Here is a 24,218-nt window from a genome sequence, read left to right as displayed (position 1 = left end):
AAATTTTATTACGAAATAAAATTATTTACTGCAGCATATGATTTCTCTCGAAAAATCTTTAGGCATTTGTTAAATTTCCTCGGAAAAGGTATATTTCAGTTCAAAATTCAAAAATATTTTCCCCCATGCTAACAAAAGTGCAAAGAATATTTAAGGGAATTTACAGAAATGTATCTTAATTAAACGATTTTTAAAAAATTGAAAGTACAGCGGTCTCTGAGACCTCACGTCCCCTGTTACATCCTACTTTTTCACCTCCTCTGTTACGGGTTAAAAAACATATAAAATATTTTTGGAGAATCTTAATCAGTTTAGGTTCTACAGAAATTAGCAATAGTAAAGTTTTAAAAACTGAAAAAAAAAAACCTCCTGTATGAAAAGATTTTGATTTAGGGCTCCCGATTTCTGGAAAAGGTCACGTTGAATGCTTGTGTATATGTTACCGTTAAAGTATGTAATGCAGTTGTTTTATAGAATACCTAGTTATTCCATGAAATAACTGATCTTGTCCATTAAAGTGTGTAATATGTTATTAATTTGACACTTTAACTAGTTATTCTATGAAATAACTATATATATATATATATATATATATATATATATATATATATATATGTATTCTATAAATAAACTAATGATAGACAATTAAAATGAAAAAGAAGCAATTTATCTCATTTATGCAGCGTATAAATGGTATTTATGGAAACATACCATAAAATTATTTGTTACAACAAGGATTACTAAAATGACACTTGTAATAACAAAGAACGATATTTCTAAAACATAAACATTTTTTGTTGACACACTGAGTTTTTTAAATGCAGTAGGGGTAGAAGGTAAATGTATTTGTTGTGCAAGATATATGATATAGATTATTTTACTTTAACGGGCTGCAGATCGATATTCTATGAAATAACTAGTTAAATCCTGAAATACAAGAGAGTTTTACACTTTAACGGACACAATCAGTTATTCCATGAAATAACTTAGGTATTGTATAAAATAACGGATTTCATACTTTAACGGTAACATATACAATGCTTGAAGTGAAGTACTTGCAGAACAATTTCAGTCAAATGATTTTACGTTGCAGAACATCGTCAAGTATTCTGCTTTGGGGATCTTATGTAATAATAAAAATGTCAAAAGAATAAAAATCATTTAGACCATGACTCACCCTGCCACACCGGCTTCTGGTGTCTTTAAAAAGTCATGAGGTGCATTTCCATTATTATTGTTATTATTTTTATTATTAGTTATGAATTTATTTTGGGAAAGTTTCTTTTCCAAGACAGCTTTAGACAGAGCAGGTATTTTATCTGCTGTAAGAAAAAAACGAATGTCAGAAAAATCTTAAACAAGAATACAAATACAAAAGTGATGATAGCAACAAGCTTTAGGTTCAGGTAGGCTGGTTCTAGTCAGTTTATCAATCTTCAGTGAAGATCAAGAGCTCCCTCAAACTATTCACCCCGTTTCAGGTAACAGTTGCTTCTGGTAAACTATTCCAAATGCCTAGGCCTACAACCCTGATAAAGTAGTAACCATTTTAAGATTATCTTGGGATTTGAAAAGCTTAAAACAGTGACCTCTGGTTTTGCCATCTGAAAAAATTTAGCCCATTAAACGTCCTCCATTTTAATAAACTTAAATAACTGGATCATGTCCCTTTTCACTTTCCTATGGTCAAGACTTACACATTAAGCATTTTAAGCCTTGAATTATAGTCGAACCCCAATTTAACGAATTCGTCGGGACTGAAACTTTTACACGTTAAATTATTTTTTTTGTAATATTGGGATGTGAAAAAAAAAATGCACTTACTTTATCTATAAGCCCTAATAAGCAATTGCACATACATATCCAAAAGAAGAAAGTGTGCACTTCTTGTTGAGCATTCCACGAATTATTACACACTAGTTAATTCAAAATTTTAAAGTACTGAGTAATAGATTTTGACAATTTCTTTGGTACTTGACTCGAAATAATTCTCTTTTGACTTTATGGAGAGAAGGAAATACTGTGTCATTTATAGCCTGCTGCATGAGATATGTTTTTAGTTTCCAGGCCATGTAAAGCTTTTGAAAAAGTAAAAGTTTTAATGGGAGTTTCATTATTGCTTTCTGCATCAGAATCATTATTCATTCATTGATTGGCTGCCCCCTTGCCCATCAAAAATTGCAGATTGCAATAAAAGTATTTTTTTTCTTCGGACAATATGGATATGTCCTTTGGAAAACAATACAATATTTCCTAACTCAAATTGACAAAAAAATTTTTTTTTTTGCTATTCAAACGATTGGTTAATTTGGAGTTCATTATTCGTTAAATAGTGGTTTTTGCTTTAATTTTAGTCGGGAAGAAATAAAATTCAGCTAAATCGCAAAATTTGTTAAATCGAGGTTCGTTAAATTGGGGTCCGACTGTATATTCTAAATTAGAAAGCACATTTACAAATCTCATAGCCCTCCTTTGAACACTTTCCAATAAATTGATATCTTTCTTAAGATAAGGAGACCAAAACTGAACCAAGTTAAGCTAAGCAATCATTTAGTAAGCATTACCAAGCAGTTAAATAAAAGTGCGCAGAAATAATACCAAATAAAACGCAGTGAAAGATGATTGCAACCAGAGCTTAATTTGCTTGGGAGCTCAGACCCTGTACTCCTTTTCTGTTTTGTGTGAATTTTCATTAGAAGGAATAAAGGCTTATTTATGTACTAAAATAGGCTTTGAAGAATACAGGGTTGCTGCATTTCCTTTGCTAGAAATTACGCCATGATTACAACCAAGTTTCACAAAAATGAACTAGAAGGATATTTTCAGTATTTACAGATAATGATCGATACAAATGCAGTGCTCCCAACAGATTATTAGTTTGTCCCCATGGAAATAAAAGAAATAAATTCTAAAAACAAGGACTAAAAAGAGAACTTAATCTTAACTTTTAAACTTTAAAGGCTAAAGTTGGGGATTAAATAAATCTGTTTTGCTTAAACTGATTATACCCAGAAATACATTGGCCTCAAAAGTTAAGGTACAACATGTTTTTTGAAACTCACAAGTAAAAAATGGCAGTAACAATAAAATGCATAGTTTGCATGAATGATAATAACGAACTTTGAAACCATTTATAAAAAAACGATAGCCGTCATATTTATTTTATAGAAAAGAACATTACGAAAAAAATATGCAAATATCAAGCTTTCGTACTGTTGTGTGTAGGTTGTGTTGATTTTCAAATGTTGTTGTTAGTTTTGGGGACAATAGTCAATAGAGTTTACAAAATGTCTCAGAGATGTCGTTTACCCGATTCGTTAAGGTCATGGGCAGTTGGATGGATAGAAATGGAAGTCTCAGGCTGATGCTGCTAGACATCTCAATGTCTCGTAGTGTTGTTCCGCAACTTAGGGAACAATACCAATCAGAAGGTTTTGTGTCCAGAAGACCTGTTCCAGGCCGACCACAAGCTACAACACCTGTAGAAGACCGTTTTCTAGTTGTTTCGGCCCAAAGGAGAAGAACCACTACTGTGCCGCAGCTTGTTGCAGACCATTTTGTAGCATCAGGAAGAAGAATCTCTGCTACTACGGTGCCAAATCGTCTTCACAATGCAGGTCTCTATGCAAGACGACCAGTTGTGCATATTCCATTCAACGGACCAAAGCAAAGGATCCTCTTATGCTGGGCAGGAGAACATGTTTCCCGGACCCAGCAGCAATGGGCTTCTGTGCTGTTTATAGACGAGTCCAGATTTACATTGGAGTGTGATTCAGAGCTTCTACTGATCTGGAGGGAACAGTGCACTAGATCTCATCAATCCAACACTGTTGAAAGGCACAGTTATAGAGATGGTGGAATCATGGCTTGGGCAGGGATCTCGCTCGGTGGTCACACTGACCTGCATGTGTTCCTTGGAGGATTTCTGACTGGTCTGAGATATCGGGATGAGATCCTTGATCCATATGTCCACCCATATGCTGGTGCTATTTGTAATGACTTCATTCTGATGGATGGTAATGCATGACCTCACCGAGCTTGGATTGTTGAGGAGTCTCTTGAGGACCATGGTTTGAAACGAATGGAAATGGCCAACTCGATCTCCAGACCTGAATCCGATAGAGCATCTTGCATCTTTGGGACAACCTTGGCACACAGTTTGCTGCTTTAAATCCTCCTACAAGGTCGTTACATGAGCTGAAACATGGCTCACTCTGTGTCTGATCTTTGCTTCCCATTCCGGTGTCCAACAACTTAATAAACAGCATGGAAAATCAATGCTGCCCATGCATTCAAGTTAGGGGGGGGGGGACACATTTCTTATTAGAGCCCATTTTTGTATTGTTTCTATGACATTTTACTACATAACATTGTGCTATTCTGTTTTCTTCAAGAATGGACTTTTCCGAAAAGATTGTTTTTTTGCCATAAATCATTTTTGTGCAATACACTTATACAAATTTCTATGACTCATTCAATAAAAAACTATTTAATGCACATATCCTAAAAAATTTTTGTTTCTACATTCACTCATTTGCAAGTTAGATGCAAAAAAAAAAAAAAAAAAAAAAAAAAAAAAAAAAAAAAAAAAAAAAACGGTTGTACCTTAAGTTTTTGAGGCCAGTGTATGTAAAAGGTCTGTAGCATCAGTAACCCAAGTTTCAGTTATTCTAGTCATATCCAGATTTTCCTCAAAAAAAAAAAAAAAAAAGCTTTTTAATTGGTCAATTTTTTTCCTTTATACTATGAGTATTGCAATACAAAATATTTAGTGTGCCCAAATTGCCTTAAGTTAATCCTTTCCGATTTCTGAATTCAATACATATGAAGTTGTAGCTACTATTAGGTTCTTTACCTATCTTATTAAGACCTCTTTCATGAGAAGCAGTATCACAGTGTAGCCTGATCCTAGTTAAATGACTCCTATCCAAAATTAGTTTTTTATCTCAGTAGCTTGCAATAACATATCACTAACCTATGTGACTCCCCTACAACTCAAATGCAAGCAATCCCTAGCTGCAGCTACCCAATCTCGCTTGCAAGAGCTCCATATGTAAACCATGATTCATCGCCTATCGCAGAATTTCTCCAGAAGCAGGTTCATGCTCTTAGCATGCCTTTCATAACCTTTTCAATTTCTTCTGCCAAACAAGCTTCATACTATTTTTGTTTTGGATATGACAATTACAGATTGAGATTTTCAAATCATAAAATTTATTATTGACTTGCTTTATGCATTTTTGCCGTGTCACCAGTAAGGCACAAACAGAATATCTTCTGAAACTTGGTTAGGTATAGAGTCATTGTAAGTTTGATTTATTAAAAGAAAGTAATTCTAATGTTCATATTTTTACTTTCTTTTACTCCCATTCAATGTAAACCAGCCTATACTATTTTCTAATTTCAATGTGTAATCAAAGTTACACAAACTTTAAAAAAAAAGTCCAAATTATTAGAAATCGTTAGTCACAATGACAATCGGGAATGTAGAATTACCTTACCTATTTTTCTTGATTCCAAAGCATGAGCCAATTGCAAAGCTGGATTTGAAGCTGGAGCACAAGGAGCATTTCTGCGAGGAACAATTCTAGTAGATGATCTAGCTTTGTGATTGACTAAAGGACGTACAGAGTTTCTGTTTTTTACATTATTTACATTTCTAACACCTGGACCTACAAATGAACAGAAATTTCATTTTAATATAGTTATTTATTTTAAACTGTTAGTATATTTACACCTATAACTAAGCATTAATTTTTTTATATTATCACTTAGCTTTTGAATTAATCACACTTTAAAACTTTAAATTCTGTTTCCCCCCAACAAAAAGGAGAAAAAGTTTCGGTAACATAGTAGAGTAATAATTAAAGAAGTAAACAAACACAGTAAAATTATCAAACACAATCAATGAAAAAAGCAGGCTATAAGAGCAATACTATTACAAAAATACTTTCAATAACAATTCTTGAAATCAATGTTATTATTACTGCAAGACCCACAGTGAAATCAAATCGCATTTGATCGGAAAAGTAAATACAAGCATTAAATCAATACACATTGAAGACTAAAAGTTGCAAAAAATTGCACCACATACGTGTTTCTTTAGGAAGTCCAGGAGCAATGGCAACAGTCATCAGTTTACCACTAATTTTAAAAGATGGTTGCTGATCTTGCCCATTGATTATTTTTACCTGTTTTGTTCCGCCTCCTCCAAATCCTTCTTTCTTAACTTTAAATTCCAACCTAAGAAAGAGTAAAATGAATGAATGTCACATGCATCACTTTGTTCTGACATTAAATTAAAAAAAATAATAATAATTTGAATATTAAGATTTTGAATTCAAATTATGTTTTTCGCAATCACAAATTGCTTTAGGACCTTACTCTACTAATGGCTTTTATCGCAACCATAATTTGAATTCGAGACGTCAAAATTCAAATGAATGCCAGGGATTGGATGCTGTATGTTATGTGCTGGATTCTGTTTTCAGGTAAAAAAGATTGTGTAAAGTCGAGAAGGTCGTTTATAAATAATTCGATTCCGAAGCACATAGACGCCTACATTATAAGCATAGAAAAATAAAATCACAGGATGGATGTTATTCAACGGTCAAGTGAAAACAATAAGGAATTTGTGATTGCTCAAAAAAAAAAAAAAAAAAAAATCATTAATTTGAGAAATCTATACTAATATTATAAAGAGAGACAGTGGATTTTTATGTGTTTATATGTTCGAGGTAATCTCCGGAATTACAGCACCTATTTGAAAAATTCCTTCACTATGTGAAAGGTGCATTCTTACTGAGTGACATAGGCTATAAATTATGCATATATGTCTGTATACTATTTTTTAAAATTAATAAGTTTTCTACGATACCAGTTTATGTTTCGTACTGTTTTGTTCTTATATACGTAAAAACGAACCCTGATTACTCTGCAATGACAAATGGTTCTCCTTTATACTGAAGGCTGAGGAATGGGACATGTGAAAGATAAAAATATCACGATGCCAGCAGGAGAACCACCAAAATCTTTTCCTGTATTTGAGGCTGTAGAAGATCAGGTTTATCAAATTCTATTAGCCTAAGACATTGAAGATCATTTAGAGTCACATAATGTTTACACTCCAAAATTTAATTGAATGAAATGTACCTGCGATTCGCTTTGAGAAAATTAATTTTTGAATTTAAGTAGTGTAGATATGATAATAATCCATGTTTCTGAAAGTTGTACATTTGCATGCATTCAAGTACATTTAGTTTAGAAAATTATTAACTGGAAGAGTAATTGCACACAATTACCGTACTTTCAAAGTTAAGAGTTAAAACAACAACGAACAAAAAACAGTGGATATGAAAAAATTTGACAAAGAGGAAAAAATAAATAAAAATTAATTGTGGGACTATTTTTCATGATGACCGCATTTAAGCATTTAAAGACGATATAATAAACTAATATACCTCACAAACAGCCTATCTGAAAGAAATTGCAAAAAAAAAAAAAAAATGGGGGCATATGAAAGAAGCAAGTTTCCCGATGGAAACGAGTACATTTTAAAAGGCATCCCGAGCTTGAAAAAGACTCACTTCTTAGTAGAACATACAATATTTATTCTAATGGCTAATCTGAATTCGGTCACAAGAATTCATTTTAAATATTTTTGTGGTCCTACATATTTGCAAAGTTGATTAACAGTTAAAGATCCTGCCAACCTATGAAGCAGCATATAAAGAACTCGATCTTATAGACAGCGACATATCTTGGAAAATAACCTTAGTTTATACATGTAACTTTCTGACTCTACTCCTAAACTCAGATAATTGTTTACAACTATTTTAACTGTTATGTCAAATTTTAAACCCTATTGCTTTATCCTAAACACTTAAAAAATGTCTCTTTGACGAAATATTGCAAGGAGAGCGTCAGTAGAAATACTTTGATTGTCGTTCAATGTCAAGCGATATAAAAATTAAAGGCAAAATTTGTGAATGAAGGGGACACTCAACAGGGGACTTTTGTTTGCCACCGCTGCAGAGAATCAACAAAAAAACTCTATTGAAACATGGTTGGTACATGAAAACCAGGAACGTAAATTAATGTTGATTGGCATACCCAGTGAAACTGGAAAAAATTAATAAATTCTACACTCAAAAATCAACCAACAGGCTTCTGCAATGTTTTTTTACAGAAATGCAGGGAATTTCATTAGAGGTATAAAAACTGGCCCCTTCACATTAAAACTACTTTGAATATCTCCTACAGAAAGACTCCGTATTTATAACAAGAAAAAACGGGCAATTGGGAGACTTTCTTTGCTAGGGTTCTTCTCTGGATCTATCTCCATGCTTCTAAAATTAAAGGTGATATCCTAATAATTTTATTGCGCAACTTTAATTGGTCTAATCTCTTCAATATAACTCACTACGTAATAATATGATTTTGAGTATTGTTCTTACTGCACCAGCAGCAGATCATTTGGCTCATATTCCTTGCATCCCCATGGTCCCCGTATATTTTCTATTCCAATTTAAGTGATTACAATATCCAATGAAAATTTCTTATACCATTACCATCATCAAACGTACAATTATACGATACGTAGTGCAACGTTACATACGGGAAGATTTAATTGTTCAGTGGGAATTATATGTAGGTCACTCTTGATCTAGAAATGAGGTAAATCAATTTGTTTCAAACCTCATAAAAGTGAAAGAAAAAATATTGCTTACGATTAATTTTCAAATAAAATAGTACCTTTATAATATTTATTTAAGAGAGATAGCTTTTTTTAACTCAAACTAGGTCGGGACGGGCCTATAGTTATTTATAAATTTGAATCCTCAATACCAAACTGAATGGATTTCAAAGTATAATGCAATAAGTAAAAAATATCATATACTTTAAAGCATTTAAACAAACCTTTTGGGGGGAAAAAAAAACCAATGAATGAACAATTATAACAACAATAAAAGTATAAAACATTTTTGAAGCAAATTTTGTCTGTTTGAAAAAATATGAATTTGCAATAACTATAATTAATTGTAACTGCCATTTAAACTTATGTACTAAACACTTTACTTATGTATTACATTTTCAAACAAAAACAAAATTAAGGTACTCTGAATTTAGGGAACGCAAAAATATTTTACTTCAAATTTGATAGGCAAAAATACTAAAACAGAGTTTTTAAAAAGTATAAGAACTTACAAGTCATTGAATTGAATGTTCAGAGGTTTGTTTGATCTTTCCGTGAATTTCTTATTTAATAGCGTTAGAAATTCTGTTTTAAATGGTATTTCTAGAAGACTTCCATAATCATTTTTTACATGTATAACTATAAAATCATCCTGATGAGAGCTGAAAGAAAAAGATAAATAAAAATTATGAGCAACAAAATATGGAAAATACTTTGAATTAAATTTAAGAAAGAAACAGTTTGCTTATTCTCTTAATCATCAAGAAACAGAATAAAAAGTTAAATTTTTGACATTTCCTGCATATAGTTGAATTGAGTTGAAAACAAATTCTGGAACTTTTGCATAAGCTTCAGAAGAAGAATTTTTGAGAGAGATATCAAAACATGTTATGTACAAAATTGTTTTTTGTTAGTAGAATAATTTGCAGTGTGAAGGTGTATGTTTTAAATAAAGGGTGTCCCAAAACTAACACAAGATTTGAATTTGCCACCATTTTTGCAGTTAATTGTTGGCAGCCCTGAAAAAAGAATAATTTGACAGATGAGAATTTAGGATAGTAAAAAAGGAGCGTTATAAGATACAACTTGTTTTAAGTTTTGAACACTATTTCAAAAATAATAAAAGTTAGGGCTGGTCAAGCCGTAACTGTTACTGGTGCTCAATACATGATAATACAGGTCTTTCTGCTAAAATTGGATGCTATTGGTGCGGCCAATATGTGGTTTCCACAAGGCGGTGCCATATGTCATACAGCCAGTGGAAAAATTCAATTACTGCATGAGACATTCCCTCTTGCTTCGGTGATTAGAATTGGCTCCCTAGATCATGTGATTTAACACCACTAGATTTCTTCTTATGGGGTTATTTGAAGTCAAAGGTCTAGGTCAACAAGGCCACAACTACCAGTGCATCATAGTGTCGCGCAACATCAAGCACACATAACCGTTACTGTTTGACTAGCCTCAACTTTCAATACTTATGAAATATTGTTCAAAACTTAAAACCTGTTGTTGTATCTCATAACACTCCATTTTTACAAACCCTAAATTCTCATCGGTCAAATTGTTTTTTTTTTTTTTCACGGTTGCCAAAAACTAACTGCAAATACGGCAGCAAATTCAAATCTTGCGTTAATTTTTGGACACCTTTTATAATATTAGTTTCAAATTATTGAAGTATATTTTTCAGAGTCTGAATCCTAGCGTTTTGTGGTAAAATTAGTGCAAACAAGTTACAGGTAAATATTATAATCTTAAAGTTTCCCAGAAATGACTTCCTTTGTGGTAAAATTAGTGCAAACAAGTTACAGGTAAATATTATAATCTTAAAGTTTCCCAGAAATGACTTCCTAATAACTGAGTTAAATTGATGAGCAAAAAATACACTGGTTCAGAATTGTTAAAACGATCTTGTGCATAATTTATCTATTGTTTTTGTACTATACCTATCAATACAGTTTTATATTTTATGCTAATCATAGTTACTTTATAAGGGTGTGCCTTTTTATAAATCATTTTTTAAATATCCTGGACTATGTTTAAGCATCTCAATTTCTGTATGCCCAATTTTTCCATTCAGATAATTCCAGTTCTGTTACATTCTAAATGTTTTACAGCACATACTGCAATAAAACTTAGCCAGTAACCAATCTCTTGTACACTTTCAGATATTATGTGCTTTTCATTCAATGTTTTTGAATAATAACAGGAACGAACTAAAAAAATATTTTTGCTTTATTTTTAAAATTAATTCTCTATATTTGTTTCATAAAATTTATAATATTTAATTTGATTATTAATGATGCACAATTCTTGTTAAACATGAATTACCTTAAGCAAACATGAGAAATATTTTCAATATCTATTTTTCTTTTCACAACTTCTTTATACATTCCTTTCTCAGGACCTTTTTTCACCTGCAAATGATATTTCAAACTTAACCAATAGCTTAAACTTCTAGAATAAAAGAAATCAATCAAAAAGAAGAGAAAAAACTATCGATATTAGTTTAATTTATATTTAATCATCATATTAGCTTTATTTATATTTAAAGAAACAAAAATGTATCATACCTTTTCCCTTCCTATTAGGTAAACAAATTTTGGCGTTAAAATCAAATCTCTTTTAGTTATCTGTAAAAAAAAAAAAAAGTTATAAATTATGAACAATCTCTAGAATTAAAAAAAAAAAAAAAATAGATTGTAGAAGCCATTTAATAAAAAAAACTATTTCAATATGTCTTTATTTCGCTCATAACATTGCACCTTTCATACACTTATATGACTATTATAAGTAAAACTAATCCATATCTACTTTAGAAATGTACCAATCTTCAGAATTTTGTAGTAAGTTACCGCCCTGAAGCCAGGGCTAAGGCATAAATACTTAAAATAGACCGCCAGCTCAGTTATTCCATCCGAGGACTGCAGTTTCGTGCTTTTCAGCACTCATCAGTCCGGAATAGGATCCTATTCCGGGCTGATGAGTGCTAAAAAGCACGAAACTGCAGTCCTCAGATGGAATAACTGAGCTGGCTGTGTATTTTAAGTAAATCTTCAGATTGTTAGAGAAATTTAGTATACATGGATCATTCTCCAGAAAACGTAACTTTTGAATGCAAATATTTTTCAATTTCGAAATATTTTGTTTCTTTTTTTTTCATTCTTACATGAAAGTGTTACCTACTAGAAGTAACCATAAACAATGGCCCAGCTAAGTTCCAGTTATTTTACTCATAAATAAAAAAGAAAATAAAAAAATGCCTTGTTCATAGGAAAAAAAAAAGAAAAAAACGTTTAATATTTAAAAATCGAGGCCCATTTAATATCAAAGTAGCAATTTTTGTTAATTATGCAAACAATTAGCTATTTTAATGATTAGTGGGAATATAATATTAAGCTCTCTGAATTAAAGTATGGTTTAATTAGTAGTTTCAAATGCATGTTAAAAAATAGTATTAAGTAAATTTGAGGATATACTGGCAATTTATAATTTTGGTAGAATGCCTATTATTGATGTATTTCTCCTCCATCATTTATTTTCACCTCAGAAATAATGATATTGATAAGGTTTGTCACGGAGGTGAGGAATTTTCCATTAATATAGGCCTAATGGATATATTTTTCAGGGAAAATGTTTTTTTCTTCTTTGCTACATATAAAAACATGTTCACTTCATTTTTACATTAATTTACATCCCTGAAATTTAAGTTCACGGAGTTGAGAAGTCAGAATAACTACACTAAGTTTTTTAGAGCAAAATCTATATCTTCTTATTTTTCAACAAAAATCTCACAACTTCAACAATGGTCGAAAATAAACAAGGGTGCTCCCTTGTATCATGGAAAATTAAATTTGATTTCAATCATTATTGCCACGTGTTAATGAGGACTGGCATTTTGTGTTTAGGTAACAGAGGTGAATATTTATTGAGTGACATGATTCCTTGTCCTCTTAAAACGAACTAAAGCACAATATTAAAAAATTAAATATACTTAAAACAATTAGTATTTGAGACACTTGTGAAAGGAATAATAAATAAATAAGTATATACTTTTAATTAAACAAGTTATTAAGCAACACAAACAGTCACACAAGGTGTGTGACATGCCACGGAGGTGAGAATTCATATGTTGTGAACCAAAAATTTACTAAAATAAAAATTATTATTAAAAAATTGTTGGCAGGATTAAATAGATATATTTTTGATGAAAGTAAAATCATTGTTAAATGAACTGTTCCTTACCGTTTTTACTGTAAAAGGCGTGTGACAGAAAAGTTACACTTTTTGAAGAATGATCCATATACAGTTTGTGTTTTCAAATGTTCAATGAAATTTGTTATCACAAAAAAAAAAAAAAAAAATGATGCAAAGAAATTTAAATTTTATTTACTCAACATGTACTGTAGCAAAACATGAAAGAAAATGAAAGTTACAGCAAAGCACAAAGCAAATGTAATCAAATAATAAACATTGGTAAATTTGTATGGAAAAAAACACATGATGTGCATTAAATGTGCAAGCAAATCCACTTTTGCATTTATTTATTTATTACATTATATGCCATAAAAATTAATTTTAAGATGTTGGGAAATTGCCCTATCAAGGGCGCCCATATAGGGGGGCAAGGGTGGGAGGCTCGAACCCCCCCCCCCTAAAAATTAGAACTGCCTTGCTTTTAGTATTTTTTTCTTTGAAAAAATGTAAAAACATTTCTCCTCCAGCTATTAATGAATAAGTTATTAAAATTGTCAAATTTTAATGAATCGATCTTTCCTGAAATCTGCTTTCATGGGGAAAATATCCTGCTAAACCATGGTTAAAATGTCTGAGCCCCCTCTTACAATTTTGCATATGGGTGACCTTGTGCCCTATTACTGACACTGAAAACATTTTTTTATTATGAATATATACAACATGTAATGAAGTAGTTGAAATTAATTAATTGAAGTAGAGGACTATTAAAAACAAAGCTAAAAGATGAACAGGCCCTCACCTTGAACCTTCGGTCATATTTATTTACAGTTTCTGCAAATTCAATTCTTTCTCTTTTTCCTATTAAAGCTCTAAGGGCTGGATTATCATCTAATCCAATGTAATCACCCACAAAATTTCTATTTAGACTGTATCTTCGCCTTTCTTTTTTTCCAACAAGTAAATCAGACGCTACAAATTGATAAGTAAATAAGAATAAAACATGTCAAGTTATTCAAAATAATTAACATGCAAAATATAAATACATAAATGTAGCTGCTAGTATTCAATCAATGATTTTTAAAAAAAATAAATAAAAATTATAGTAATAGTTCACATTTTATTGACTTCAATTTTATGGATTGCATCAAAACAAAATTAATCACCTACATGTTTTACAAGCATGCATAAGCACATCAAACTATTTACATATTAATATAAATTGTATGACAAAAACAAAAAGTTAAATGAGTTATGTAGTAATGATATTTTTAATTTCTCAATACTTTAGGTGATATTCAGTAAATACTGCTTTTAGCACTGTCTAAAATTATATTTTATGTTATGTACAGGAGAAATATAGATCAACTAATCATTAACAAATTTTTATTAGCATTGCTTCATACATTTCTTCTTGTTTAATAAATTAAAGTCAATCTGAACAGCTAGTATAAAATAGATTTTGAAAAATGTTTTATGGAATATTTTTTGATTATGAAACTTTGGTACATATGTTACTGCCATTGTTTCTAATTTAAAAGGTAGAAAATTTTCCTGTATTAGGGAAGACTGATATAGTTTTAATCTCTTTACTGTGAGAACCTCTTCACCAAAAATGGTCAGTTTATGCGTAAACATTTTGAAGAGCTATGTTGTTTTCCCAGCAATACACATTGGTTCCGGGACCTCTTGTGTTGCTACTCCCTTTGATTTACAAAGGAGCTTCTGCTTGATCAATCAAGCCATTATGGGGATCTTACTCTTGATAGTTTGGTGAAGAGTGGGGATGCTTTCCTTGAGGGGTAGGTTGACTATGACAGTTGGAATGTATTCACTTGGCTTTCTCTCTGTTAAGCATTTTAATATGAAATTTTGAATATGATATTTACATTTGTTTAGACATCATATATTTTGTAAGTGCTAGTTATCTTGTTTAGTTACTGAAATTTGCTAATCAACTTTTAAAACTGCAGCAATCCAATTAATTAAATTAATAAAAATAAAAATAAATAAAAATTGATTGAAGTTGAAATTACTTTTCTTTTTCCTTTACCACAAAAGTGCAACATTATTTATTAAATTATTTATTAAATTAAAAAAGGTCTTCCTTGCCCCCCGCACCTAAACATGTGTCTGAAAGTTTAGTAAATTTGTGCTGTTTTCAAGGTTGTTATTCTTTTTTGCCTTTCATATTTAACTTCACAGATATTTCTTTCGTTCAATAAAATTTTTTAAGAACTTGAAGGAGAGGCATTTCCTAGAGAAAGAAAAGAGCAAAACAGATATCCAAAGAAGCTTCAACACATGTGCTCTATCAATACCAGAATTCCTCAAGGGAAGGCTATATAACAAGTTAGAATTTTCTCTTGAGAGGAGGAGCAGTCAGTCATAGCAGTTCACAAATAAATATATTTGAACAGAAACAGAGGTGGATTACAAAAATCACTTAAAAATATGTCAAGTATTGAAGATCTCTCTAATTTTTAGAAGAGTACTCTGAACAAATATAATAAAGGTGTAGCAAAAAAAAAATGAGCATCCAACACCCAGCATTCATTTGAATTTTGACGTCTTGAATCCAAATTATGTTTTTCGCAATCACAAATTGTGATCGGATCTTACTCATTGAGTTTCTTGTTTCTACAAGCCGAATGGAAGGAAAATGGCCCATAAATTTGCCCCTGCATAACAATATGACTGGTGATTTTCTAGAATAGATAATACGAGGCACATCCATGAAAAAAGAAATGATGACGAGGATGTTGTAGTAAAAATAAAGATTTTATGACAGATATCCACCAGTACTCTTATCATAAAGATTATTTTCAGCATGTAACGTTATCTTTTTTTGTTTCATATCAATCCTAAATGATGGGAATAAGTAATTTGTAATTCAATGAGGCGTTTTTTCCTTTAAAAAACACGTGTTTTTACACCTCCTCCCCCCCTTTAAAAGTAACATTTAGCGATTTAACGAGTTAGCTTATTCTCGTCATCATGGCAATCTGAAAAATCAGAGCAAATTCAACTTGGGTCAAGTGCAGGTAATAAGCAATTACTGATTGCTTGAAAAAATCTTATATACTTCGTTCTAAGGGTTGATGAAGAATAAGAGGTTCTTGTTGGAATACTTCGTAAGAAATAATTCAATTAACTGATATCACAATAATATCACACCTTTTTTGCAATGAAAAACAGGCTTGTAACAACAAAATGGATTTCAGCATGTTTCTTTTAGAACCATGGTAGTTAATTATTTATTATTTTAAACCTCTTGTAACATTGCAATTTGTCTTTTTTATATTTTTATTGAAAAATTTGGAAATTCAGTTTTGCGAAACATTGCTCATTCTCGGACTTAATGCTAAAAGTAGATAAGAATCAACTGCCAAAAAATTAGAAACATGACATAAACATTTTATAGGTTAAATGTAATATATTCCGTCGGGTATAGTTTACTGACACTAGCTTTCCTTACATAAAATACATTAAATTTATGATATTTTTTAAAACTGCAAGTATGTTTCTTTGACAAGTTACTTATACTTGAATAGACTAATTACAATTTTATACTGGCACGCCAGTCGTTGCAATTTTTGTGGCGTAACTTTTATATCTATTTTAGACCGAGATCTCTAACTCTGACCTTTTTGTACTTGATAATTAATTATAATAAACATTTCATTTTCAGCTTGATAATATTTTGCGAGAACATTCATTTTTAGTAACGAATTTTAATCAAAAAGTACATTACACTTTAGAATATTGCTGTTATTATTCTGTTTTACAAATTTCTGAGTATGCATCCATTTCAAGCAGCGGGAGGACAAACTTGCTGATTGTTCTTGAACACATGCGCCTGTCCAGTGAGCGGAAATAACTAAGATCGACAACTGACGCATTATCTGCTCACAGCTGCTCCTTTTTCAGAATTTATCTTAGACCATCTGTGGTAAACGGACTAAGAACATCTGCGGTAAACGGACTTAGAGTACTGCAGGAAAGCCCTTTGCCCCTATTCAAGGGGCTCAGGCTACACAGTCAAAGGCACATAAACCTCATCCCAAGCTCAGATTGGGCTACGCAGTTAAGAGGTGAACACATTTTAAGCATACAAATTAAATTTTATTTTTATGCATTTTAAAACATTATAGTTGTATGAATTAATATAGTCTGCATCATACCTTTTCATTTACATACATGAGAAATAAGATTTTAATTTTTTTCATTTTTAAAGGAAAAACAAAAATTTGGAACTTTGTTCAGAGGTCTTCTTGAACATTGTCAGATGGTAGCTAATTTTTAACACAGCGCCATGTACTGATGACACATTATGTAAATAAATTTTTTAGATTTTAGGATTAAATTTAAAAAAAAAAAAACTAAAGAAAACTACACATTTTACACTCTAAAATACAATTATTGTTTAAGGAAAGAAAAGTGAAACACCTTTGCAATTAATCTTGAATTATTTATGATAAAAATTAGGTAAAAACTTTAAACATCATGCATTCATTTCAAATTCTAATGAAAATTGCTCCAAAAAACAATCTTGAAAACATGCTGCTTATTTTCTTGTTGTGAGTTACCACATTTCAGTGTTTTTGGCATAAATACCAAATACTGCTTCATTTTCATGAAGAAATGAGGTATTATGCAGCATTTAGAGAAAACTGAATTATTTCTTCTGTGAAGTAATAAACGTTTATCCTATTGATTGACTTACCCATTTCTTTCAATTTCTGATATTGTTTTCTAGCAAAGTACTGCCTAAAAGCCTTCTGTATAACTCTAGCAAAACCATCATATTTCCTTTCTCTCATTTCTTCCAATAGAAACAACTGAAATAAAACTCACCATATTAAAACGAAATATGCAGGTTAAATAGCTGTAATCTTTCATTTATTTCAAATTATATCAAAAAAGCTGAATTCCATTTCTAAAAAAAGAATTATACGAACTAGGATTTTTAATTTAACTTGAAAGCATAAACTGCACATACTGCCCCCCCCCCCCCAATATAATAACACTAGTTTTACTTATATACAAAGGAAAATATTTCAATAAAAGTTTGAATGCAATTTTAGATTTTGCAAAGATTTAAGAAAAAAAAAAACTTTTTTATTTACCAATTAACTTTTGTACTTATGTAGGATTAATTAAGAAAGTATATTATTCTTTTAAACGAATATAATTTAAGCTAAAAATAATAGTAATGTAACTAAGATTTGTCTCAATTTATTTTAGAAAAATATAATACAACATTTGGTTAACTAATGTATTTCAGTTATTTAAAAAGAAATTGTGAGTTTTTTTTAAATAAAAATTTTAAGATACAATAATTGATTAACTGCAAAAAAAAAAAAAAAAAAATAATAATAATAATAATAAATAAATAAAGTATAAGATTCAAAAAGGAGAGTATAATGGGAAAGTGATGAAAGTATATGTGATAAAAGAACAAGCAGTAAAGTATAAGTGGATGAAAAACATATTAAAATAACAATAGTTACAAGTACAATGTTTAATTAGCATCATAAACTTCAGTATCTTACTTGTAACTAATGTGGCAAGTTTGAGAATTGTTTCAGTAATATGCTGATGTTTTTAAAAAACAAATTACAGAGTACGAAGTTCAACTCATATGGAGGCATTCATATTCTGCTTATGAATTTCAAACATTAAAAACATAAGATGAAGATTTTAAATAATTAAAGGTAAAGATAAAACTTCAATATCCACTTCCTCTCTCTCTCTCTTATAGTAACAACATTTTCCTTAGATTAAAATTTATTTCTCTTTTAAACCAATATTTATCTACAGAAGCAGAACATGGGGTGAAGTGAAATGGTGAAATATTCAATCTGGTTTCAGCTCCACCAATCTGATATTATTTTAATATTTGGTATTATTTTAACCACCTTGCAGTTCTTGACGAGATATCTTGTTCATTTAACATATAATTCTGGGACTGGCCAACCACAAGGGGGGTTAACTACGTAGTACAATATGTAGTGTATTCCAGGGGAAATTTTTTTTTTCTGAAGCTTAGAGCATTTGGTAATACAGGCAGTTTTAAAAAATTGATACTCATATGTAATACTTTGTTGTAAGTCAAAAACTATTTCTTTTACTATCAAATGATAAAGTTCTTGTTATTAACATTTTAAATATTTATTGAGAGCCCTAATATTCAATGCAGTATTAACTTAGTTAATATTAAGATTATTTGTATTTTAAATAAATTGTGCAATTAGTCAAGTCAATACGGGGCTAAGTGGGTGAGGCAAAGTGAAATAGTTTATTTCATTTACTCACTCAATCATTTATATAAATCACTTACGTTTTCATTTATTAATTATTTTATTTACATTCCTTCATTTAGTAAGTCACTTATATTTATTCATTCATTCACTTATTTTCTTATTCATTCATTCTTTTACCTGCTCATTTATTTTTCTTCTTATATTATTTGATTTATTCATTTAAGTATACATTTGTTGTTTCAGTATCTTTTCATTTGTTCATTCAACCTTTTATTTACTGATTCTTTTGATCAGTAAATATGTTTTTCAATCAAAATATGTTTTATAATCGAATAAAAAATGCTTCATTAGAAAAATATTTTATTTTTCCCCTTGCCCCATGAAAAAAACAATGAAAATTTTCCAGTTTTTTCTCAAAGACTCAAATTTGCTGCCAAAAATAAAAAATACTGTTTCAATTCAAGTTTTATTATAAAATACAATGGTCTTTCTTTATGTACTGTAATTTTCAAAACAAATTTCCGATTTGTTCATTTTGAAAAAACTTTGTCATTTTAACCATTTCACTATGCCCTACATCACATGTTGTCTTCAACTTTTTGCATTTGTATAACACGGACAATTTACATGATAAACTGCTAAAATATTCAACAATATTTTAAACACAACATTCAAAGATTAATAACTATTACCGATTCAGGGGCCTTGATAAAAATTTTTGATTTTCCCAGCTGGTAATTATCTTCATCCATATTTACACTCCTTAAGATATGTATAATGCCTTGTTTAGGATCGCCATTCCATTTTGGCCACGTTTCTTTCGTTAAAATTGAATACCTGAAAAAGGCACAGAGAAACTTGAATACAACTTCCAACTCAATACTAAATTTCAATCAAACAGCAGAACAAATCAACTGCGAACAAACAATTTTCAAAGAATGCAATGAACATAATCCAAGAAACATTTCATCATTTTATATGTTTTGAATGCATTTTATAATTTATATTAATCTTTACAAGTAATGTCCAACACTGATTTTTCACGAAGTTCACATATAAATTCTGAAAATAAAATATTATAAAGATATAATTTAATGAAACAACTTTTTTATTTAACAAAATGCAGCCAATCTACTTTTCCAGATAAAAAAAAAGTGAATTATTGTAGTAACAGACATCAACAATTAAAATAGTATGAGGGATAAATAAAAATGAAGCATTGTAGCAAATAAATTATCACATTAGAAACAAAAGAGGGACTTTTTATGCATTCTTATTTTCCTACTACTTTGCTTTGGTTATAATTTAAGCGGTTGAAAAGTGGTGTAAATATTTTTTTTTTTTAAATTTGTATTTACACCATCAGAAATTAGCTTTAGTCTTATTCCACTTCATGCAAAAGTGGTGTAAGTCTAGGCTCAACCATTTACTGATAGACTGTAACAGTAAAATGGAACAGCAGTAGTGTTTTGCACAAAAATGGCTACTAAACCATTCAATTACTCAGCATTTTATTGTATTGATCCACACCACTTATATTCTCAACAGCTCATTTCATTGCATAAAGAGAGACAATTTATAAGTGACTTAAAAATAGTAACAATTTAAGATATTTCAATACCTGTTCAAAAATTTTTTGAATGGTCTTCTATATGCATATCCAGCTCTTCTCACTCGAATATTTTCTTTTAAACCTAAATATTCAACTTGATGTTTCACCCTAAAAAAATGTTTATTTTATGATTAAAAATAATTTTTTTCTGAAAATATTGCTTCAATCTAGGAGGATATCCATAAAATATACCTGTCTTCTTCCCAATCATGAGGTTTCTTGGTTTCATTGGGTTTAATACAACGAATATAATGTGGTGTACACTTCATCAAAGCATCTACTAGTTGATTGGCTTGAGTCTAATTCAGAAGAGAGTATGAATGAAAATGGTACCACAACAAACTTATGAGTGTGTGTTTGCGATTCAAAAAAAAAATTTTTTTTTTGCTATATTTTAAAGAAAAAGATCAAATTTACAATTTAAGAAAGAAAAAAAAAATGCGAAAAAACAAGATGAGCTTTTTTCTAATTAAAGCAATTTACTTTTTTACTGATGGGAGATTTTTTAATTATTTTACTTAATCATTTTATACACCATAACTTTAAGAGTAATTTTTTTTAAAGCTGGACACTTTTAATAGTTGATGTCTTCAATTTTTGTAAAAATTTCTGGATGTGTTAGTGGTACTATGTAGTGGTAAAAACTGATTTGTTTGTCCTTGAGAAAGTGACAAAGTTTCAGGTCGTGGAAAAAAAAAAAAAGAGCTAAATATATGATTGCTTTGCTCAGCTTCCGAGATCCAAATCCCGAGTATCTAGGATCTCCAAAATATAGTGCTCCAAAATGGCCGATCAGCTTTGTGAGAAGAATTGCCATGTTGTGGTCATGGTTACAGAAAATTTTATAACCCTGGAAGCATGAAATTTTAGGAGCTTAAAGTACATTTGTCTGTTGATTCGTTCTAATATTTGTGTGAGTTTGAGCTCATAAGATTTTGAGTAGCACGCATATAAACTCGTGAAAAAAACGCTCTTTTATACTGAAATTATTTTTGAGATTGTTTAATTAAATAAAATGATTAGATCTCATGATTTTCTGACATGAGTCTAAAACTACACCACATAGAGCATAATTACAGCTCTTGCTCAAAATTATTGACTCAGGCGTCATAGAGTAATTGACCTAAAACTTTGATTCTTGTTGTTTCAAATAAGCAAATTTGAGACTGCCTAATTAAAAAAGTTGATTAGTTGCTATAAGTTTCTAACCTGAACCTTAAACTACACCACTCGGACTATAACTACAGCTGTGTCTCAAAGTTGTTGACCCGTCGCTATCAAAGTTATTGACCTTTAAACTTGGCCATTTAAAAAAAAAAATCATTGACTTTGAGACCGTTAACTACTAAAGTCAAGAGAAACGAAAGTTATTTTATATTTTTCTTAATACTATACTATGGTGAGTAGTTAATCATTTTCATTATTTCCAAGGGTTACTCATGGTTTTAGCAGATATCTGGGCCTAAACAAAGCGAAAAAAGTAGCAGTTTCAATTGACCTTTGCCCTCAAAGCCACGAGTGAGCGACCAAAATATTTATGCTAGCATGTACCTAGTATCAAGTAGTATCCTTATTAAAAACGAGCTGATGTGCGCATCACACAACTTCCTTTTACTCCAATTTAATGTCATTTCCCCATTACTGGCAATTTTAATGTGATTCAATAGTTTACTCTCTAAATATCACCAACAGTGGCCAAATTCAAACAGATTAAAAAAAAAAAAACAATCGCCAAATTTGTAGCCAATTTGGCGACAAAACTTGGTGACCAAAAGACAGGTGATATTTCGCCAAGTGTCCACCAAATTATAACACCACTTGAGTTTACATCAAAAGTAACAATAACAATGATTCCCTCCCCCCAAAAAAGGGGCAAAAGACCCCTTTAGAAACACCCGAATGCAACCACAAGGGGAGGTGCACAACTAGACCCCACCAGAAGTCTATGTACCTAATTTCAACTTTCTAGGACTTACCGTTCTTGAGTTAGGCGACATACATACCCACATCCGCACATCACGAGAAAATTCGTTGTAATTAACTCGGGAATCATCATTATGGATATTTCGTAGGCACCTACCCACGTGTGGTCGAGTCGGAAAAAAAAAACTCAATATTCATTCGGGGGTGAGTAAAATTGAAATTAAGGTCGATTTTTGAGTGAAATTTTTTTCGCAAATACAATACTTCCTTTTTAGTAAAATGAAGTAAAAATTGGCTTTTTTTCACTCATTACTTTTTTTTGAAGCAAAGCAATCATATATTTAGTTCTTTTTTCTCAGGACCATAAACTTTGACCTCCACTTGAGGACCAACAAGTCAAATTAGAGAGGAAAGAAGCTTCACTTTTTCTTATCACCATACTAGTAAAATATCTTGAAAGTTTCAGGAAAATTGAAGGTGTCAACTATCAAGCCCCCATTCATTTTGTCCAGCTTAAAAAAATGACACTCAATCATTCTATAAAAATGTGGAGTGAAAATTCCGAAATTCCTTGCTTCTGCATTGAAGCTCAATTTTATTTATTTTTCTGTTTTAAACATCATTTTATGTAATACAAATGCAAAATATAATACGAAAATCTTCTTTTCTTTGAATATCAATGTACTACATATATATTTACAGCAGAATACTTTTATAACGCCAACCTATAAAATGCAATTCTCCATAAAACGCATAACTTTTCCGAAGTAAAAATTAGTTTTCAGTTAAACAAGTACTTTATTTTTATTTCAAACGTGACAATGGGGTCGTTTCCAAAATTTTAAAAGTATTTTTTTTCTGAAAGAACATGCTTAAAAACATAGGATCTAACCGTTTTTTAACAATTTGTTTAAGTATAATATTTAAAAAAAATTACTTAAATCGTTGCGTTTCATTGTTTACATTTCTTACCGATGACATCACAAATGATGAAATGCCATTCTGTGTTGCCATTCAGAGAGCAAAATCTTTAATTTGCATCTTTACTCACGTGTATTGGCAACGATCTAGTGGATAGCAAGCGTAGAGTGCAATTTTAATTCGCTTCTTGATTATCATAACGTGGGAAATGCGGTAGAAAGATGCGCCATTTTGCATCATTTGTGATGTCATAAAGACCACGCCTTGTTTGAAAAATAGGACATTTTAAAAAATTAATTAAAAAATAACTGTTAGGAAAATGAAAGAATTTTCTGGATCCATGTTTTTTTTTTTGCTTATATTATCAATTTCAGTGACTAAAAGTACTACTTTTGACTGAAGGAAACAACCCCATTCTTTGGCAAATTAAATTTCGAAACAATTTGTCATCATATCATCTTTCTTGGAAGCTTTCAAATGATAATTAGTATTTACAGTAAAAAAGTACCAGATTGTTCTAGAAAAAGCAGCAGCTGCAATGAAGCTTGCAAAAGTGCAAAATCATGCATCTTCTTTTGATTATGAAGTATACCTATATTACACTGCA

At 30.5% G+C, this 24,218-nt stretch overlaps 1 protein-coding gene across 1 annotated transcript in view; it reads right to left on the bottom strand.

Moving 5' to 3' along the window:
- LOC129216992 (unconventional myosin-Ie-like) overlaps positions 1-24,218 on the bottom strand; it is a 92,540-nt gene that overhangs the window by 4,924 nt on the left and 63,398 nt on the right. Inside the window, 11 exon segments of the mRNA XM_054851217.1 lie at positions 1,178-1,322; positions 5,502-5,672; positions 6,095-6,243; positions 9,208-9,357; positions 11,027-11,112; positions 11,269-11,328; positions 13,692-13,861; positions 17,616-17,730; positions 19,848-19,992; positions 20,777-20,875; positions 20,960-21,066. Coding sequence (XP_054707192.1) covers positions 1,178-1,322; positions 5,502-5,672; positions 6,095-6,243; positions 9,208-9,357; positions 11,027-11,112; positions 11,269-11,328; positions 13,692-13,861; positions 17,616-17,730; positions 19,848-19,992; positions 20,777-20,875; positions 20,960-21,066 — 1,397 coding nt within the window.

This window comes from Uloborus diversus, chromosome 2, assembly GCF_026930045.1.
Source record: "Uloborus diversus isolate 005 chromosome 2, Udiv.v.3.1, whole genome shotgun sequence".
Classification (NCBI taxonomy): domain Eukaryota; kingdom Metazoa; phylum Arthropoda; class Arachnida; order Araneae; family Uloboridae; genus Uloborus; species Uloborus diversus.
Note: the sequence above shows the minus strand (reverse complement) of the source record. Positions and strands in the feature narration are given on the sequence as shown.